Genomic DNA, 21932 nt, shown 5'->3' on the forward strand with positions numbered 1-21932 from the left:
TTTATGTTTGTTTTTTTCATAAAAAAAATATTCTTTAGTGACAATCTAGGCTGCAAATGTCTCATACATTACTGAATTTCTATACTGAGCATTACCAACACAGAGCTTACACAGTAATATTTCCTCTTTACATTATACCATCAGGTGACACTACAAAGTCTCATAACATGCTATTGTTTTAAACAACCTCAGTATGTACCTTTATGGACAATTACTTTTATGGTGAGAAACATAATGTAGTAATTTGTGCATAAAATAATTGTTTATATAATTTACTTAATAGTCATGCAGTATAGCTGCACAGTATGAACCTCACAAATATAATGAAACCAGTTTTTAGTGAATGACCACAATATTAACTCTCAGCATTTTCACACACATGTCTTGAAATATTGTGGTAAATTTTTTATAGACTTTCTCACCTCAAAATCTTTTTTCTCTCGTTACCCACACATCCCTGGGTCATATTTGCGGAGCCGGGCTTATCCCAACCGCCTTAGATTTAACCCTGCCACGTGACCACGCCGCAGGGTCGACAATTATGGAACTCGCTGACTCCAGAGGTAAGCGTTTTAATTTAATGTAGCCGTGCATATGTCTGCTGGCCCAAACAAAGACATTAAAGCACTTGTAGATTCACGGCTCGTAGAGCCTGTTCGAGTCGTAATTCAAAAACTTACGGTTATGGCCGACTCCATGCAAATCCCCAATAAGACTGTTGTTAGATGTAACGTAAGCACATAATGAAGCAAACAGAAACTTTTGTCAGGGTAAAGTATAAGGTATAACGCATAGTGTAACACCGCAATGCATAGCATGCCAATAAATGCGAGAACAAATTGACAGTGATTTCCAGTGCCCCCTTACCTAAGTTAGGCATCAGCCAACCATGCTGCCTGAGGAGTGTGATACTACTTCTCTAGTTAGTAATTCAACCACTGCCACGATCCTAATGAACAAAGCTGCGGCCGACGACCCACCAAACATCTGCATAAGTTAGCCTGGCACCCTCCCGGAAAGAAAATAAAATTTTTAAGCTGTAAATATATAAAGGTGATTTTGAATTTTCCATGAAAAACAATTGAAACATGCTATAGATACAACACTAAATATAATTATCCTGAAACATGTTGAATTCAGTTAAGTTCTGTTACATAGTTGAACAGTGACGAGATTCTGCAAGATAGGAATAGCCTCTGTCCTTAAGTATGGGCGGTGGGCCTTCACTAATCAAAATTCCCGCGCGTCTTGTTAAAAGAAAAACAAAGTCCCGAAGTTGGCCGAAGGTGAAGTCTTCGGGCATGTTCGTGTTGGTCCTCAACCCTTTGTGAAATGTAGGCTTCCCCAGTTTACACTGTTGTTTATTTATTTCCACACGTAGTTACGGAAAACAACACGTTACTACTGTAAAATGAATTCTAATCCTAAAAAGCGGCGACAGATTAACGTTAAAATAAAATTAGAAATTTTAAATGCAGTTGATGAAAGTGGAAAAAAAAGTGATATAGCTAAACGTTTCGACATCCCGGCGTCTACACTTTCGACCATATTATCCAACCGGGAACAGATAGAAAACAACGCTTCTCTGGTAGGGACAAATCGAAAACGTGTGAAAGTATGTAAAAATGATGATTTGGACAAGATACTTTTTGACTTGTTAATGGAGGCTAGGGCATCAAACATCAACAAAGGCATGCCAGGAAGCACTGGGGATGGGAATTGATAATTTCTAAGCAATGGTTGGCCATTAAACAAGTGTATTCTATGTACTTTTTCATGTTTAATTCCTCATATCGTATTAAACAGTCAGAAAGACAGTTCTAGCCATTTATGTGAAGCTTTATGGTGACTAGAAATTTATCGTGCGAAACCTCCATTTAACAAACCCCTTTACAACAAACACTACAAATTTTGGTCCCTTGAGATTTGTTAAATAGAGGTTTCACTGTATTAACTTATTCTAGAATGCTTGGAATTCTTTGTGTATGTATGTAACAAGTTTATCCAGTTCAAAACAAAACAAAAAAAAAACTCATTCAAAGTTAGTGTAGTGTAAATATATCAACAATTTGTTTTATATCATGTAAACGATTCAATAATTCTATATGTTTCTGTTGAAAGTTAAGTTGTGGTAAGTTCAAATTAAGTAAAAATTATGTATTAAGCCAGGATTGAAAGCACTCGGTGAGCGTGGACCACTGAGTGTTGGTGAAACATTACTACATCAGAGACTAACGTTTATATCAAATTTAATGCCCTGAAAGAATTCCAAACAGATATTTACTATTCAATAGTCTTGAGATCCCGAGAGTTAATTTAAATTAATTAGTTTAGTTATTCTAATAATTATAGAACAAGAGATTCAGATTTGGATTTAAATTATGACGCTGGTAAGTCTTTCAGGCAGAAATCAATGTTTTTATAAAAAAAAATAATGTTTGTGAAATTCAACAAACGGGAAACGTTCCAAATCGACGACTGGACGGGGACTGGAAAAAAAACCGACCTCAGTGACAGTTATAGCCTCTACAGACGTATTGACTTCCTCGATGACCAGGACTCTGCGACGATCCGCGTGTAGCTGGCTCTCCTGCTCTGGATAGCTGGTAGGTCGTTGACTCAGTCCTCCTCTCGTACCGGACTGCTGGGCTGTTCTACTGCTCGGCTCGTGTCGTCAAAACTGCAGCGCCTTTCCTATTTTAACGTGGTTCAGTCGTCGTCGATTGAATAATTGAATTGTCTCTCTCTCAAATCTTCAAGATATTTTAACCGTTCTTCTTTGCGTCGATTAAGGTAACATAATTAGGCAGATCTTCGTTCTAGTATAAAAGTTTCGTTGCATGTTCTTCCGTGAATTTTAGTGTTGAAATCTTCGACGATAATTAACAATTCTTATCAAAACACAATATTTTCAATAAATTTACTTAATTCTTGGTATATATCGATAAATAAATCTTACCGTTACTAAAACAGCTCTTCGATATCTCTTTTAAGTATTAATTCAAATCATACGAAGTTTCCAGTTTGCTGCTAAAATTACGGACGCATATTATCAATGACCGAAAAATGGAACAAACCGAATATTCTAAAAGAATATTTTTACTTGTCCTTGTTTGTAACACGCGATTCTACAATTTTTCTTTAAACAAAAAAAAAAATCAATGCTTTAACGCAAGCAAAATATAATCAAAATGAATCTCCTATTCTTTACAAATATAGTAATAAACAACAAATTTATTACCTTTTTAAAAAAAAACCAAAGATAAGCATACTTCCAGAGACAAAATAACGTTTTAGCTTATTTAAAATTTGTAAAGATTTGCATATCATAAATCAAACAATTTTTTGTTTCGACTTCTGCAACCACCAAAATTGATCAATATAAATATTTCTATAAAGTACAAACGTTGACTTTATAGATTGCCCCTTCTTAGAAATGTCTATTATGTGCAGTTTAAACATACATAGAACAAACAGAATGACATTTCTAATACACATAGATAACAGAATCTACATCTTCATTATTATTTATCGTCCACCAAACGAGGTTGTCATATTCCTACATTTACTAAGACTAATGACTAAACTCATAATATCCTAACAAGAATATATTACATACATGTTGCAATAAATAAAAAAAAACATACAAAGAATGCTAGGTCAACGTAAGGATATTTTAAACATATGTATAAATCATTCAATATTTTCGGTCACAACAGGTTTGTGATATTCTTTCAGTTGGGTAATGTTGTAATGTCCTATAATCTGCCTGGTGTTAAGGTCTGAGAGTTCATAACAATTATTCCGAATGACTTTAGTTATGAGGTATGGTCCGTCGAATAGTAGAAATAACTTCCGGGTAACGTATTGCCAGAACTGGCTGGTTGGATTGGTTCTTTTTAGTACCAGGTCTCCGCAATCGAAAGTAGTTTTTCCGGATAATTTCTGATGCTTCTTTCTCATGTCAGCAGCGGAGGTTAGTTTCGCCCTAACTAACTCCTCGGTTTCCCGTCGTATTTCGTTCAGTTCGTCTTGCTCTTCCTCAGCGACATCATGTTGTAATTTTGGTACCATTGTTTCTGGAATGATATTGGACGGTTTTCCGGTAAGCACTTCGTATGGCGTGGTGTTGGTAGAACTATGGATGGTATGATTAATAACACATTCAATAAATGGTAATTTAGTCATCCAACTTTGTTGTGCATCATAACAAAACGTGCGTAGCATGTTGCCTAGCGTGCGCATTAGTCGTTCTACCGGGTTACTTTGGGGATGTCTAACCGAAGACATGGTGGGTGTAATATGCATCTCCTTTAATCCTTCTTGCCATATCGAACTGGTAAATTGTGTACCGTGATCTGAAATAACCGCTTCGGGGTGACCCACTTCAGCCTCGAATCTCTTCATTTTCTGAAGGACGACCTTGCCGGAAGCATGTACTATTGGGTAGAGCTTGGCGTACTTAGAGAAAACATCTAAGACTACAAATACATATTTTACTCCTGCAGTTGAGCGAGGTAATGGTCCCAGTAAATCTACCGACAACAATTGCAAAGGTCCTCTAGGAATTATCGGTTGTGTTTCTCCAACTAAGTTGCGTTGTGAATGTTTTGCTTTTTGGCATAGGTCGCACGATCTCGTAATTTTCACTACAATTTTGGGTAAGTTCGGACAGTACAATTTTCTACTTAAGGTAGCGGTCAATTTCTTGGAACCAATGTGGGCACAGTTATGATGTATTTCCCATGCAATATTCTTTACTAATTCTTTAGGTACGACCGGTTTCCATAAATACTCGAATCGGGAACATAGTTTCTTTTGGTAAAATAAAATACCTTCGTTAGAAATGCAATATTTAGTATTGAGTTTATGTTCTGGTACTATGTTTTGAAGTTTTCCCTTAATATTTTGGCAAAATTCATCCCCATTTTGAAGTTGAGCTAAATTTAGGAAAGCATTCCTGATAACATCGTTGTTGGCCATTTGTTCCGCCACTAGATGAGCAACTAAGAATTCTTTCGGGTTACGATGATTCGGTTTTTCGTTTTCCACGACATCCGGTACCCGGCTAAGGTAATCCGCTGCCACATTTTCTTTGCCTTTAATATGGCAAATCTCAATGTCATATTCTTGTATAAGTAGACACCATCGAGTTAGCCTACTACCGAAAATTTTGCCAGTTTTAAGAAATAATAATGATTGATGATCAGTAAGCAGTTTTACATGTTCACCCAACAATAAGTCCCTAAATTTTTGTAAGGCCCATACAATTGCTAAAGTTTCTCGTTCTGTGACTGTATAATTTTTTTCGGCACTATTTAGTGTTCGGCTTGCCATTGCGACTGTTCGTTCTGTATCTTCGTCATCGATTTGCGCTAATTTTGCACCTAGCGCATAAGCGGAAGCATCTATATACAACAAAAAAACTCTACCTAGAATAGGGTGATGCAATACTTGTTCTTCAATGAAAATTTTCTTCAAGTCCTCGAATGCTTTCTTTTCTTCATCGCACCACTTCCATGTTTGTCCCTTCTTTAATAAACCGAAAAGTGGTACAGCTATTTTAGCTATCTTATCACTATAATTACGATAAAATCCGATCACGCCAAGAAAAGTTCTCAATTGTTTGACGTTCTTTGGTGTTGGAAAATTAGTAATACTTTGTAATTTTTCGGGTGATGTTTTAATGCCGGTTGGTGTCAAAATATGGCCTAAGAAAGGTAATTCTTGGCGACAAAACACAGATTTCTTCAATTTTGCCGTCATGCCAGCGTCACGTAGCTTGGTCAAAACAATGCCGATATGGATAAAGTGTTCTTCCAGGGATGTCGAAGTTATAAGTATGTCATCGACATAAGCACGAGCGAAGTTTTTGCATTCCGGTCCTAATGTTTGGTCTAGACATCTCGTGAATTCAGCCACGGCATTGCATAACCCAAAAGGCATGACTCGAAATATGTACTGGAAATTTTTAAATAAAAAGGACGTGTATTTCCGTGATTCCTTCTTCAATGGAATTTGCCAATACCCGGCTGACAAATCTAAAGTTGTTAGAAATTTTACTCCTTGATATAAGCGTAGAATGTCATTTGTCGGCCGTGGGCTTTCTCGGTCTCGTATGGTAATCTTGTTAATTTCCCGCGCATCCAGACATAGGCGTACGGAACCGTCCTTCTTTCTGACGCACAGGATAGCATTGGTGTATGGGCTAGGAGCTCGTTCAACTACCTTCCAGTCTAACATCAATTGTAAGTATTCTTCAGCTTCACTCAAAAATTTGGCTGGAATCGGGTAGGATTTTCTATGAAATGGCTCGCCTGGTTTCACCTCTATGCTAGCTTGGTATAATTTGTTTAGTCCAGGTTTGTCGGAAAATACGTCTTGGAAATGCTTTAAAACTTGAAATAGTTCCGTTTTCTCCTTGTCGCTAATCAGAGTAATTTCACTCATGGCATTACGCAAATCGTCATCGGTCGCATTTAAATTACTTGCCATGGTAGAGCATATCATAGCATACTTATTTACATCACGAAGGAGTGATACGCAGTTGTCCGTCACTTCCCATTTTTCCGTGGTGGTCGGGTTCTCTAAGCTATCCATAGCCGTAATCATCCATCCTCCGAAATCCATGATAATTTTGTATGTGGTCAAAAAATCGATTCCAAGTATAATTGGTTTTGCCAAACCTTTCACTATCAAAACAGGTACGCGCTTTACGCTACCTAATCCTTCAATTTCTAGCAAAGTCTGTTTATTAATAATGGGACTAGCCCTTGACGTTACTCCTAAAATTTTAATGGTCGGGACAGGCATACGTGGTAATTTGATTCCTGTACTTTCTATCATTTCTATACAATCTTCGCTAATACATGAAACTTCTGCTCCGCTGTCTAGTAGAACCGGTGATTTGACCCTATTTATGCTAAGTGTTATTTCAGGACACAAGGCTTCTTTTGCATTCCCGGCTTCGATGCACGGTTCGCTTAACAGAAAGTCGCGTTCGTTTTCTCTGAATATTACGGTATTTATTCTTTTCGTGATGACTGTGTTCGATTGGTTTTCTAGACAAGGTTCACGGTGATGTTTAGCCCCTTCCAAATTCGTATTAGGGAGTGGTGATAGGAGCTGTGATACGCCCTCCCTGCTTAGTTTTCCCTGCGGTTAACAAGTCCAGGTATCTGGTCAGGTTGCCATGTTGGTGTAATTCGACCAGACCTCTCTGAAGTAGTATGATTTGAGTCCACTCTTTGACTAAAATTAACACCATCATTATTTCGGTTACACTGCCATTTCGTGTCATTATCACAGTTACTTGGAGAAATAAATTGTCGATTATTTTCAACTCGCGATGTTCCTTGCTCGGTGTGGTTTGCAGTCGTTATTGCTTTCTCTGTCGGCTGAAAAATCTGTGCTTCTACTCGATATTGTCCGTGTGATGCATTCCGGTCACATGCGAATCCTTCTTCTATCGGATACGTATTAGTTTTTGGACCTGAACTCCAAACGGCCCCTTCCCGTCGTTGGTTAGGGTATTGTTCCCGGTTGTAATTACCCGGTTGTCTTTGGTTCCCATTAGTATGGTTCGGTTGATTTCAATAATTAAAGTTTCTGTATCGTCCCCTGTATCCTTTATGATACCATTGCTGTCTAGGTTGTTCTACGTTAAAAGCGTTTATGCGAGGTGATCTCTGTTCGTTATTCGTGGCTGTAGGTTTATTTCGCCAATTTTGGTACAATGGTGCGGGTGGATTATTGTTCTTCCGCTCGAACGTCTCCTTATTCACGCTAGTTCGGTCTAGTTTTTCTAGCCTGTCGTAGTTCAGTAACTGTTCCTTAAAATCTACTATTCCGTTGTAATTTCGTCCGCTTAACTGTAACTGATATCTAACGGGTAGCTGTGATAGTATCATCGCTATAAATTCCTCGTCTTCCATGTTGCAGTTCAAATAGCGAGTTCTCTCATACATGTTGTTAATGTGTGCTTCTAGATTCTGGCTTCTTTTAGGGTCAAACTTATCAGAATGCAACTGAATACGTAAATTGCTTTGTATTCTGGTGCTCCAGAATTGTTGTATAAATGCCTTACAGAATGTACTATATTCAGTGATAGAATCTTTCAGTAATTCCCACCAATAGAATGCGGTGTCTTTTAGACAATGGCCAATGCTTTTCATCTTGTCTGTCTCGGATAGGTTAAACGTATTACAATACTCTTCGAACTGGTTAATAAATTTTCTGGGATTTTCTGTGCTTTTTCCGGCAAAACTAGGTACGTTATCTAGCCATTTTCGAGCAGGATGATGCAGGGTCAACATGGAATCAGTAACTAACGGAACATTATTTCTAACTATAGTGACTGGTTCTAAACTTATCCCAGTTGAACTAGCTACACTAATGTTTTCGCTTCTGTTGTTATTATTTTCATTGGGGACAGTTGATTTAGTAATATTCAACGCAGTGTTTTGTGTAAATTTCCTCTCGATTTCTTCTACTCGTATTTCTACTCGGTTTACTTTACTTTCTAAATCCTTCTGTACTTGACTGACATTTTCTTTTAACAGCGGTACCGTATTCTCTAGGGTTTCAATCCGCTCGTGTACAACAAAAAAGTTTTGTTCCATGGTCCGTTGTGTTTGTGTAACCTCCGTCCTAATTTGTTCCGTTTCTGCAGTCAAATTATTTAACATCGTATTCAAGATTCATACAATATTGTCTAGTCTATTGGCATTCTCCTGTTTTTCGCGTTCCCGTTCCTGTCTTTCGCGTTCACGTTCCTGTTTTTCCTCTTGTAGCACTCGAAACAATTGTTCCAGTGTCACGGTTTGGTGTTCATTTTCTGTTCGAGTCGTTTCCTCACCTCGTTGTAACTGTTGGTTATTCGGGATGTTCGTATTGTCATGGAGTTCCGACATCGTCTCTGCTCCTATTTCTCCCGTTTCTAGCCTTTCTTCAGCATTCGTTTCTGAATGTGTGCTACTGTTCTCTTCTAGCGCATTTCCTCTGAGGAAGTATGGTTCTCTATTTTCTCCAAATGGCATATTTTTCGATTTCCAGACTAAATGTGTCCTAACGTTCGTATTCTCCACGTCTCAGTGTAGTAGTCAGTGTGTTTCACCTAAATTCGAGCCTAAACGTTGGGCGCCAGAACTGACGTACCAACGGGTGTGTGAAGCTAAAAAAAATTGATTATGTTTCTTTAACAAATTTTCACAACCGTCGAGTTCCGTCAGTTTAAAAAAAAATGAATTAGATGTTCTTGGTTCAAACAGCTAAAATTATCAAGGTAAATCAATGTAACTAGTTTATGTGTCGTAAATAAAAGTAAATTGCGTCTGTAACTAAAGTATGTGTATTTTAGACCTAAGGTGAGTGCGGCAGAGCCGTTGCAGGGTACAATTATTATTATACATACATTGATCACATTTTTATCCTACTAGACTATTAACTTATTCTAGAATGCTTGGAATTCTTTGTGTATGTATGTAACAAGTTTATCCAGTTCAAAACAAAACAAAAAAAAAAACTCATTCAAAGTTAGTGTAGTGTAAATATATCAACAATTTGTTTTATATCATGTAAACGATTCAATAATTCTATATGTTTCTGTTGAAAGTTAAGTTGTGGTAAGTTCAAATTAAGTAAAAATTATGTATTAAGCCAGGATTGAAAGCACTCGGTGAGCGTGGACCACTGAGTGTTGGTGAAACATTACTACATCAGAGACTAACGTTTATATCAAATTTAATGCCCTGAAAGAATTCCAAACAGATATTTACTATTCAATAGTCTTGAGATCCCGAGAGTTAATTTAAATTAATTAGTTTAGTTATTCTAATAATTATAGAACAAGAGATTCAGATTTGGATTTAAATTATGACGCTGGTAAGTCTTTCAGGCAGAAATCAATGTTTTTATAAAAAAAAAATAATGTTCGTGAAATTCAACAAACGGGAAACGTTCCAAATCGACAACTGGACGGGGACTGGAAAAAAAACCGACCTCAGTGACAGTTATAGCCTCTACAGACGTATTGACTTCCTCGATGACCAGGACTCTGCGACGATCCGCGTGTAGCTGGCTCTCCTGCTCTGGATAGCTGGTAGGTCGTTGACTCAGTCCTCCTCTCGTACCGGACTGCTGGGCTGTTCTACTGCTCGGCTCGTGGGCCGCCTCCTTCTTAGTTTGCGCCGTCGAGTCGGTCCTTCTCGCGGACCGGGCTGCTGGGTTGTCCTCCTGCTAGGCTCCCGAGACGTCTTCTTATTAGCTCGTGTCGTCAAAACTGCAGCGCCTTTCCTATTTTAACGTGGTTCAGTCGTCGTCGATTGAATAATTGAATTGTCTCTCTCTCAAATCTTCAAGATATTTTAACCGTTCTTCTTTGCGTCGATTAAGGTAACATAATTAGGCAGATCTTTGTTCTAGTATAAAAGTTTCGTTGCATGTTCTTCCGTGAATTTTAGTGTTGAAATCTTCGACGATAATTAACAATTCTTATCAAAACACAATATTTTCAATAAATTTACTTAATTCTTGGTATATATCGATAAATAAATCTTACCATTACTAAAACAGCTCTTCAATATCTCTTTTAAGTATTAATTCAAATCATACGAAGTTTCCAGTTTGCTGCTAAAATTACGGACGCATATTATCAATGACCGAAAAATGGAACAAACCGAATATTCTAAAAGAATATTTTTACTTGTCCTTGTTTGTAACACGCGATTCTACAATTTTTCTTTAAACAAAAAAAAAATCAATGCTTTAACGCAAGCAAAATATAATCAAAATGAATCTCCTATTCTTTACAAATATAGTAATAAACAACAAATATATTACCTTTTTAAAAAAAACCAAAGATAAGCATACTTCCAAGACAAAATAACGTTTTAGCTTATTTAAAATTTGTAAAGATTTGCATATCATAAATCAAACAATTTTTTGTTTCGACTTCTGCAACCACCAAAATTGATCAATATAAATATTTCTATAAAGTACAAACGTTGACTTTATAATATTACTGCTTTCAAAACATTACTCTAAGGAAAAACAATATTTTCACATTTTGAAAGAGACAAATCAACTTCACGGCCTACTTCTTCGGAAACCATTCTGTCAGGAACAACAAACTCAACAAACTCCTCTTTTTCACCACAATCTGGAGTTTTCAGCTGTGACTGTGGATTCACTTTAACACCAAAATCAAACAAGGTTCTACTGTCTCTTTTACTAACCTCCGATTTCTTCCCTCGTTCCTTGCACTTCTGAGCCCCCGATTTATGCTTATAATGTTCCATAGTGGAACCTCGCGACCACAACTACAAGTATTCACAATAGCAGGTCTTTCTCATAACACTAGTGCTCGTAGCAGCTGACAAATGATGAAATTTTAAGTAAAAGTTATATTCCCACACCTTCCAATAATGTTTTAATGACACTTTAAATGCATTGAACATTTTTTTCCAGATTTATTTATAAATATTAAACTTCGCCAATAAAACATTAAACATTCACGCATTTTAAACTATGAACTCTCAATGGTTTCGCGCTATACGTTCTGCGTCTAAACTCCCTCTAAGCTCGCGTACCTTGGGCAAAAATTTATCAAATTCATTAAAACATAAAGAAGGGAATTAACCTATAGGCCAATATCATCACTTAATGGCTTTGCAAAAATATTTCAAAAAATTATACACAAAGTTTTAAAATTTTAACTTCAAAATAAATTATCAGCCAGTCAGCACGGATTCAGATCTGGAATGTCCACCACTACTAACCTAATTACTTTTCTTAACCCAATCCATTATGTAGTTACTAGCAGAGGTCAGGCAGATGCCTGTTATTTTGATCTAGCCAAAGCATTCAATAAAGTTAACCATTAGCTACTTTAAAAAAAACTATCAGACTTTGGTTTTTGTACTAAATACTTGAACTGGTTTTCTAGCTAGTATCTCAATAATAGATATTTTTTTGTATCTGTCAATAACCATAATTCCTCTTTACACCATGCTAGTTCTGGAGTACCACAAGGTGCCACTCTCTCACCTCTCCTGTTAAATATATTTATAAATGAAATCACCATGGTCCTTAATTACTCAACTGGTGTACTCTTTGCAGACGATCTGAAAATCTCTAAAATAATATCTACAGTCAATAATTGCGCTCTTCTACAAAGGGACATTAATGAAATCAATAATTGGTGTCTTCTAAACTTGGTCAATTTAAACAATAATAAAACTAACGTCATATCCTTTACTAGGAAAAATAACCCTATAGTTTGTAATTACATTCTGAATAACAACCCAATCTCCAAAACTTTCATTATAAAAGACCTTGGTGTCTTTGTAGATTCAAAATTGTTTTTCCATAAACAAATCGACTACTTAAATTCCATTTCAAGAAGAACATTTGCTATTATAAAATATATCACTCATTATGCTACCAATTCCCATTCCATTCTTTCTCTTTACTTGGCATTAATTCGATCTAAATTAAAATACTGTTCAACTATCTAGAATGACATTGGGTCGACTTATATTGAGAAACTAGAAAATTTACAAAACAAATTGTCTCAACTAATAATTCAAAGAGGTTTTCCGCATCCCAATCTAATTCCTCTAGCAGACCGTAGAGCCTATTTTGACTATCTTTTTGTTCAAAATACTTATAACTATAAAATTAAATGTAGCTATATTCTTGAGAATACCCCAATTCAATTCTCGCCTCTTTTCTAGTTAATGTACTATTTACAACAAGAATGATCTTATTTATAGACTCATTACAAACTATAATAGACACAGCACCAAGTAAAATTAATTTTGAGCAGAGCTATGTTTTGCTGAATTTGTGTGCTGGGGATCTTTAATGTTTCACAAGGATATGAGAAATGAACAGAAACAAGGTGTGATTCCGTCTGAATATAATTACTCCATACTTAGGAAACTTATGACAAATATTAAAAAAATATTAACATACAATATCAATTACGTACTTAAAGAGCTCTCAGGTATATTCAGAAAGAAAAAAATATGGGCCGGCCCTAAATCAGATTATAAAAAGGTTTCATTAAAAAAAATACATAAACCAATAAAAAAATACAAATATGTTTAAACCATCCCAGTATATACCGTATTTACTCGCATATAGGTCGCCATCGCATATAGGTCGCACCCATAATTTGAGGTCTTGAATTTGGTATTTAAGATTCCCCCCATATTGGTTGCACCGGTAATTCATTATACATACGCATTGCACCACAGTAAAAAAAATTAAAAAAAGGGCCGCAAAATTGATGGAAATTTACCGTCAATAGCATGCCGTACGCGGAGAAAGGTCATTGTACTCGATCAGCTGTTACGGCGCGGCGTAGCCGCCGGCTGGCTCTCTCTCTTCTCTGAGTTGCGCATGCGCAGTATAACTCACTCTACGCTCCGCCCAGACTCGTGACCTTCCATCAGCAGCCAGCCAATAGATGCGAGCTTAGCGGAAAAAAATATAAGCTCCACCTCCCGTGTACCAGTTTTGTCTAGTTCTAATACCAGTTTATTGGTATACGCACCAGTTTTCTCGCTGCCGTGACATGTTCAAGTTTACGTTCATCTTGATGTCTTGATACCAATAATTAATTAATTACGATCCCCAGAAATAAATTGTTAGTTTAAAAAATATGCGTCAACTGTACAATACTTCTGAAATTATAAAATATGTATAAAACAGTTACCAACACTCCGCTCATTTTATCTTGTGAACTTTGTCTCGTACCAGTATTTCGGCTAAGTTGTGACATAAATACAGTATCAGAACTTAACAATCAGCCACGTTTATACATTCGTGAGTTTACGTTTTTCCCTCATGCATTTTAGATTGTCTCCTGCTATAATTTGAAAGCTTAAAGGGCTTAAAGGCGAGGAGGGAGGGCCATAACATGACTGGGACTGCGGAAAGGTTTTTGGGATGGTAGGTTAAATTACGGGAAAAACATTACGATTAACGTTTGCATTTGAATAACACTTAAATTATTTCCCCCGAGGTCGCTCTCGCACGTCGTTACAATATAAAGACTAACGGACTACATTCTGAAACAGACAATGTAGCTACTCAAGCTACTGGACTAGACCAGACGAGACGAGTAAATCAAGCTAACAAGGCTAACAAGACCGAATTACACCCTTAAAGCGGCTTTTATTAAATCGGCGCGGCACAGCGCGCATGCGCCAACCCCAGGAGGAGAGGCGAGGAGAAATCAAACACACACTAGGAGGGGGAAGGAGGAGGGGAAAGGTGTGCCGACGCTAGCGCTGACGCGCAAAGTTGGAGGTAGCGGACCTGACCGCTACAAATTACTCGGACTTTTACACGCCTAGGCTTAAATTATTACATGTTTAGAAATAAAAGCAACTTTTCATGTTATAAAATATGTATATTTTGCGATTTAAAATGTTCATTGCCAACTATAAACGTTACGTTTTTCACGATGTTTTTAGGCCTACTAGCTAATCTTATCTACTCTTAAAGTACCCATGGTATTTTCTGGTTGTTTATGGTTGTTACGTGACGTACATAGCGAGATGGATTCGATTTTTGAGACGTAATTCGCATGAACGTATTGTATTGGACTAAATGGGAACTAAACGGGACCTGAAGAATATAGTGCAAATAACGGGAAAACGTAAATAACGGTAACGTAAATAAGGGGTTTCGCTGTATGTGTACATTGCAAATAAATTTGCCTATATCTATAAACTTCTTTTTCGTATTTAAAAGCAAAAATTTGCAAAAAAATTCCTCAAAAATTTTAAACAATTTTTCTTCACATATAGATCGCACTTCATTTCCCCCCCATCAAATCTGGTAAAATTGCAGCGACCTATATGCGAGTAAATATGGTATTCTTAAAGTCCAGAAATTGTGTTTATCTGAGGAACGGCGTAATTTAAGAAAGTTCAAAAAAGGTTAAAACATACAGCAGCACCGGAGGTCGGTGCTTCGCTTCCTGGAGATCAATCGTGAACATGATGCCAGGGCGCCTGTGTGTTGTTGAGGACGGGTGGTGAAAATGCCAATTCGGCGTCCAGCCCTTAGACCCTGTCTGCGAACAGTCCGAATCAAAACTGATCAGAACTAGTACACAGACAGTTAACAAACTGGGCAGAGAATGCCCGCAAAAGATAAGGAGAGGTTGGGGAATGTCGCGGGTCGTAACTCACCAGACAGGGAAGTTGGCTTCTAGATTCTGAGGCGTCGCCAATCCGGATCTGGAGCTCGCGAATACGCGGCTGGCGCGGACGTTTCCACCATTACAAAAAAAATTATTTAAAAAAAAAAAAAAACTATCATTCATTGTACTATACAGACGGACTAAACTACTTAAAGAAATTTACAGGGATAGCATCTCTTGTCTAATCGACTACATCGTCGGTTGCGGCCGGATGGAAGTCTTGTAGTGCGTCTCGTCGATCCGCTGGTAATCACAAACAGTCCGTCTGGAATCGCGACGCGAAGTGTCTGCCAAAGATCTGCATCTCGTAATTATAGGTAAATGTTCAATCAAAAGTGGAGGGGGAGACGGGGGGTCCGGACCGAAAGGTTCCCCAAGTGGGAATCACAAAAAAAACTCTGACTTTGAAATCTCGAAGTTGGTAGCACTGGCCGATTTTAGCGCTACCTGTTGAGGGGTGTCTGAAATAAATAAGAATTGACTCGCCCGAGACGTCTGCTATAACCTGGGGCTAAAGCCGCAGTCGGGTGCTGCTCTCTGGCGGCCTACAGGGGAAGGTAGCTGTGAGGTTAGCAAAGTTGCCACCATATATCACGGGGGTCAGCTCCACGAGCTGGCCACAAGAGAAGAAGTTACTATGTCCGCCGCTAGATGTCGTGTGTGGTCCATACTTGCACATATTTTTTCTATGGTAAGTCTGCCTTGAAAACGGCCAAAACTTGGCGGGGTTCACTGGAGGACAATGATCCTGGGCTAAATTCTTAGAACCGGAGGGAGCTGGGAGGGGTGGGGGGTGCAATGACGCTGGGAACGAGCGTCCAAGCCGTGACTTTCGAGGAGAGAACCTAAGACGTATGCATGACGGTAAAAGCTATGGTATGCTCGTCTCTGAGAAATGGTAACAACTCATCCAGAGCTGCTGTATGCAGTTTTAGTCACGCAGGGAAGTAATGTTACAGGCCGGGGACGTGACTGCAAGCGGGAGAAATGTCAAACGGGCTGCCAACGATTTCATTAGACTGCAAAAGATCAGATTGGTCCCTGAGAAAAGGTGCCTCAGTATACTGGCACAAAGTTTAACTACGTAGAGTACACCAGCCTAACAAAGTGTAAATAACCCAATTGTAACCAAATTATAAAGAAAAATAAAATTTCCAAAAATAATTTAAAATTATAATAACAATAAAAAAAACTTGCCGAAATACCTAATTTCCGGCACATTTGGTATATCTCATTCAGAGTTCGAGTTTTAACACCCTTGTTTGTGTGTTTGTATTCTTCTGTCTTTCGTTGTTGTGGCGCCCTCATGTATGCGGTGCTGGCGGGTTATGTTGCATCTACTTGTGAGTGGTGGCTACCCGCACTGATTGTTCTCCTTGCGGGCGGAGCCCACCTTGCGTAGTGCAGCATGCTTGCGGTGCCTTGACACGTGCAAGGACTGCTTTCTTTTGTGTATGTTCGTGCCCACCTCAAAAGTTACAAAACTGTTGGTGGGCATGCCACAAATTTAATAAATAAACAAATAAATAAATAAATAAAGCTCAACATAAAATTTGTGCTAAGCAACAAAACTATATTTGCATTAACATAAAACAATTTAGTAAGTTTAACACTTGTATACTCTTACCTCAATTTATTGGTAATGGCCGCTCGCAAGTTTGCAAGGCCATACTTGTTTAGATGGATTCCATCACTGTAAATTTAGAAAAACAAACAGAATTACAAGTGTTACTCTAAATGCAATTAAACTTAATATTATTCGTTGATTGTAAGAAAAGGTTTATACATAAGTTCATCTTTGCATGCCATTACAGGTCAGTACAATACTGTATAATCAGAGTAAGGTCTTATTCATATAATGTATAATTATTAATCCTAATTTTGTTTTGGTCTTCAGTCGTTAGGAATTTTATTATTGTTTTACTTTTTTCTGAATTTATCTCTTATTTTTTAGTTCTTTATATTATGCACTTCTACGTAACATGATCAGCGTGTTACAATGTATATGAATAATAAGTAGAGTCCCGTAAAAATGGTTTTATTTTTCCTTAAATTTCGTTTTGAAAAAATCAAATTTCGGTTTTATTTCGCTGTTTTGGTTTTTCATGTTTACTTTAACTTTTGAGAATGGTTTTATGACCTACAAGTTTTGCTTGGCTAAATAATAGTGGCACGGCGTATACTCGTATACTGCACTCTAAAGTCAACACTATTGGCAAATAAAAATTGTAGGCTTGAAACAGCTCGGCACAGCCCGGTGCCGCCTAGCGCGCTGCCTCGGCACGGCCCGGTGCCGCCTAGCGCGCTGCCTCGGCACGGCCCGGTGTCGCCTAGCGCGCTGCCTCGGCACGGCATGTCTCAACTTAGTATTCTTTTAATATTTCTTGCTGCTGTTCTTTGTCCCGTTGACGCCGTATTCACTTGCTCTGCGGTCGTATTGCATTTGCTGAGAAGTGTAGTTACGGCAGTTAAAGGTCACTGATTTTGCTTATCAATCGGCGTAGTGCCATGTGTTCATGTTTACGAGTAGTAGAGGTGTAAAAGTAACGAAAAAAAGTGTACCCGTATGTATTCGTTACTATAACAATTAGTACTCGTTACTATCGTGTCGCTACGTTACTCGTTACTTCTGATACCGCATAACATGCAATGTTATTTTGCAGCAACGAATCGAGTCGTATTGCGTACGCGTACAGTATGACGTCACGTAAATAATAATAAATAGAATATAAACAATTAACAATATTTGATAATTAACAGTTTTTGTTAACCAAGAAACAATTAAATCTCATTAGAGCGGTTTTATTATCTCTTTTAAGATAAAAACAACAAAAAAAGTGAAAATACGCGATAATAAATAACAAAAACATACATATTTCTAATTTGTAAAAAATACTTTCTTATAAACAGTAAAAAACTTGGACGACAAATTTCCATATTATACTTAATAAACAAACATCGTTCTTTGTAACGTAAATTCATCGAATATGCGCGCGCATGCGTAAAGCATACGAAAAATGCGAGTAACGAAATCCAGCCGTGTGTAACGTTTCGTTACTCGATACTAGATGGCGCACCCGTTACTCAGTCAGTACCGAATACATACGGTTTGCTACACCTACAGCTCTAACGAGTAGGTTGCCAAGCCAGTCAAACGTAGTTGAAAGCATGAGGTTGTTAACTGTTCAACATGAAAGGAAGAATTAAAATTTTATATTTCTCTACAAGATTAATGTGTAAATACAGCGGGTTGAAAATCATGGCAGCTATATTGTGTTGAAAACATCGCCGGTATTTTTTATTAACTTTGTGTTGATGCTCAGGTACATTTTTCTCTTTTTAATTAGTTTATGATTGCAATTACTGCTTTCGTTTCAAATTGTAATGATTACGTGACGGGAATACTGTAAATCATTATTTACTTTCATTACTACAAAGCGGCCATGTTGAAACTTAGAAAAATGGCGATGTGCCGTCAACGTCGTGTTTACTTGTTTTTCGCGATGTCTTGCATGGGTGGTCTAATTCATTATTATCAGTTTTATTTCTCGATGCTGTGCGATTTCGGTGTTTTGTCGCGAATTAAGGTAAATTGCGGTGTTATTTCGCGATATCGCGATTCGCGAAATTTCCGTGTCTCTAATAATAAGTAAGTTATCTGGAATGCTAATTTCAATAATGAACAGTTTATTTTTATAATATATGACATTTATTAAGTTGAAACAGTACCACAGACTATATGAGAAAGTACATTTCCAAATTAAAAGGTATCATACTATGAGATTTTGTTCTTCAATGATGTAAGTCAAATGTTTCTTTATTTTTTAAATTTTTTTTATGTAGTAGGTAGTCACCTGCAGTAAATGTTTCCCTTCAGGACAACAGCCTTCGAGCAGAAATCTATCAGTATTACTGCATTCTTTCCTGAAAAAAATATAGAACTCTGTAATCAATCTTAAATTATACCAAATAACCTTTGGGACATACATTTAACAAATTCTACATGCTAACTGACCCTATATGACAAACAATAGAATGCTTCTTGGGGATCTTTAATGTCAGAGTGCACTGACTTAACACAAACGGCTTAATTTCTTTTCAGATTAGTATGTTTTTATGATTGTTCAAATGAATTACACACAATTACAGTTAACATTTATCTTGCATGAGTAATTCTTTTTTTTCTTAGAAGTAAGAATGGGTTTCCTAAAACAGCTGCCTATTAGCTGGTTACTTTACTAGGGAGTCATACTTCACTATGAAAGCAGATAGGTGTCAGTTGCTTGTTGTATGAACGATTGCACATGCGACTAGGTCATAATGTGTTCCTGGTTTGTACAGATATATTTGGGAGAAAATTATAAATTTAAATATCAAAAAAATATTATAAAGACTTGTGTAACACTGTAATGAATTAGAGGTTACAGTATAGTTAGGAAAATTTATTGAAGGCAGAACATACATGGGTTTGGTAAAATATTAATTTTAAACCCAATTTACTGAAAGGGTGGCATTTCTTTTCATACTTCATATGCTAATATTGTGCTACGCCCTCTGCTTTTGTACAACCATGTAAAATTCACACCTGGCCTGGTATGGGCTCAGCATGTTGCACTGCCTGTACTAGTTACACATGTCTTGCTGGGGCAGCAACTGAGCATGATGGCCTGTGCAACTTAAGAGGGCGATAAAGGGCTTAATTTAGAGCTGTTTTAGTGGTCAATGCGACGGCAAGTAGAGGTCAAACCAGTTAATGCATGAAGAATGATATTTTTACACATCATTGAGGAAAGGTATAATGGCTGATCCCAGTTGTCAGAATGTGGTTAATGTTGTTATTAATAAGCAAAATTAATTAGTAAAAAGGTTTATATTAGCGCAAATTCGACAACTTGCAGAAAATAAAGTAATCGGAATAACAAAAAAGTAAAAACTGAACGATTTACATGCAACATTCTTTTATAGTATATGATTTTTGGAAATAATTATCTTCATACAATTGCGAATTACTTGCACACGCGTAAGTCACTGCACATTCATGTTTGAGCTGAAAATTTGCCACTTCACTGTTTGGAGATAGGACACTTTTATTCCATCTCTTCAGCAAGACCCGAGCGCTGCAGATAATCCTCGCCATTATTGTGGTCGGGTTCCGGCTGTTATCTGCGCTTTGTTGACGAATTTGTGGAAGGGGTGTAGAGGAAGGTCTGGTTTTCGATAGCACATGTCTTGTCGGGTTACTCTGCATTTCTCTTGTCATTGCATTCGCGTCCACCTCATTTACATATTCTTAGAGTATTCTTTGCACATATATATTTTATAGTACCGTTTATTTACAAATATTAAACTGGATTGTGGATATACAATTAATAATTTTTAGTTGCTTTTAGGTTACTTGGCATACATCTTATTTTCAACCAAATAATAATAGTTGTATAATTGGCGTACTTTCTTCAGTCTTTGTGCTTTCCTTTTAATACCTTAAATCAAGATAAAAAAAAACACATGTTTTTATTAATAACACTGCCTAAAGCTATGCACTGAAAACGACCCATGAATACTACAAATAATTTGTGTACTTACTTATTTTTCTCTCTCCAATTTGCTAGATTTATACCTCTATTCCGTTTTCTTCGCACAGACAAATGCAATTTACCACGAGCATTACCTTTTACAAAACTCTATTATAATCAAAGTGAAAAACACTTGATCGCTGAATTTTAAAGGAATTTTAACCAATTAAAACCTGCCATGCAACATTTAGGTAAGGAAGGACACGCTTGTTGAGCAATTACGTAAAATTCTGTATTATAGAGCTCTAGATAATATTGTATTACACCATTCAAAAATTATATTTTGGTATAATTTATAATTTTGTGGCTAATACCCCTTATTTCTGCATAAAGTAATTTAATTTTTTTCTAAAAAACTATGCATTATTGTGGCCACTTCTGTACACACAACCCTCTGTAATTAAATTATCTAGTTGGCAAAACAAACCGCAAAGAAATATGATGAGTAGTTCAGATTTTATCCTTGATATTCGATTCCAGCATTCCCAAGATATTTTACCTTTCCATTCCCCTTAAGAGTGAGCGACTGGTCGGAGGCGGAAGGAGGAAATGACAAAATCGTGGAGGAGCCACGGAGGCCACGAAATAGACTTGCAAACAGTTCCAGAATCTTTTCATAGAGGGCACTGTCGTAGCTGGGTAGCTGCTGTCAATCAAGCAGGATTAGCTGCCGCCACTGTGTCTAGCTGGAGCGGTTGGGGCAGGGTTTGGCCGTTATGAAGAACAAAACAGGAAAGGTTGGGGAGGGGGGAGCGAACTCGTCCTGCGACGTAGCTGGGCCGTGTAAGGCTGGGTTCACAATTAAAAAAATTAGGCGAGTGCATAGCAAGCCATGCACACGACCTGTGCACACGACTTGTGCGAACTGCGAAATCGGTTCACAATTGAATTCTTACTGTTAATTTCAGCCAATGAAATTTCTCGAATGATGCGACATCTGTTAGCAGTGTTAGTAAATAAACATATTAACTTTCAAAATAACGACAATACTATTATTATCTCGACATTTTCTTACCACAATATGGTTAATAAATATAAACATATTTCTAGTCCCGCCAAAAAAACACTCTGCTCTTCTTTCATTGGTTGTTGTGTCATGCGTACGCAACCAAAATAAAATATATTCATTTCACTCCTATGCG

General features: G+C 37.3%; 1 protein-coding gene across 2 annotated transcripts in view; it reads right to left on the bottom strand.

Moving 5' to 3' along the window:
- The window catches only part of LOC134537910 (zinc finger protein 271-like), an 85489-nt gene that overhangs the window by 10490 nt on the left and 53067 nt on the right, over window positions 1–21932 (bottom strand). For both annotated transcript variants that reach the window (XM_063378858.1, XM_063378859.1), the window contains exons 7-8: window positions 19072–19141; window positions 16845–16910 (exon numbers count right to left, since the gene is read on the bottom strand). In XM_063378858.1, the coding sequence (XP_063234928.1) occupies window positions 16845–16910; window positions 19072–19141 (136 nt within the window). The remainder of the gene's footprint in view (window positions 1–16844; window positions 16911–19071; window positions 19142–21932) is intronic.

Source organism: Bacillus rossius, chromosome 12, assembly GCF_032445375.1.
Source record: "Bacillus rossius redtenbacheri isolate Brsri chromosome 12, Brsri_v3, whole genome shotgun sequence".
NCBI lineage: Eukaryota > Metazoa > Arthropoda > Insecta > Phasmatodea > Bacillidae > Bacillus > Bacillus rossius.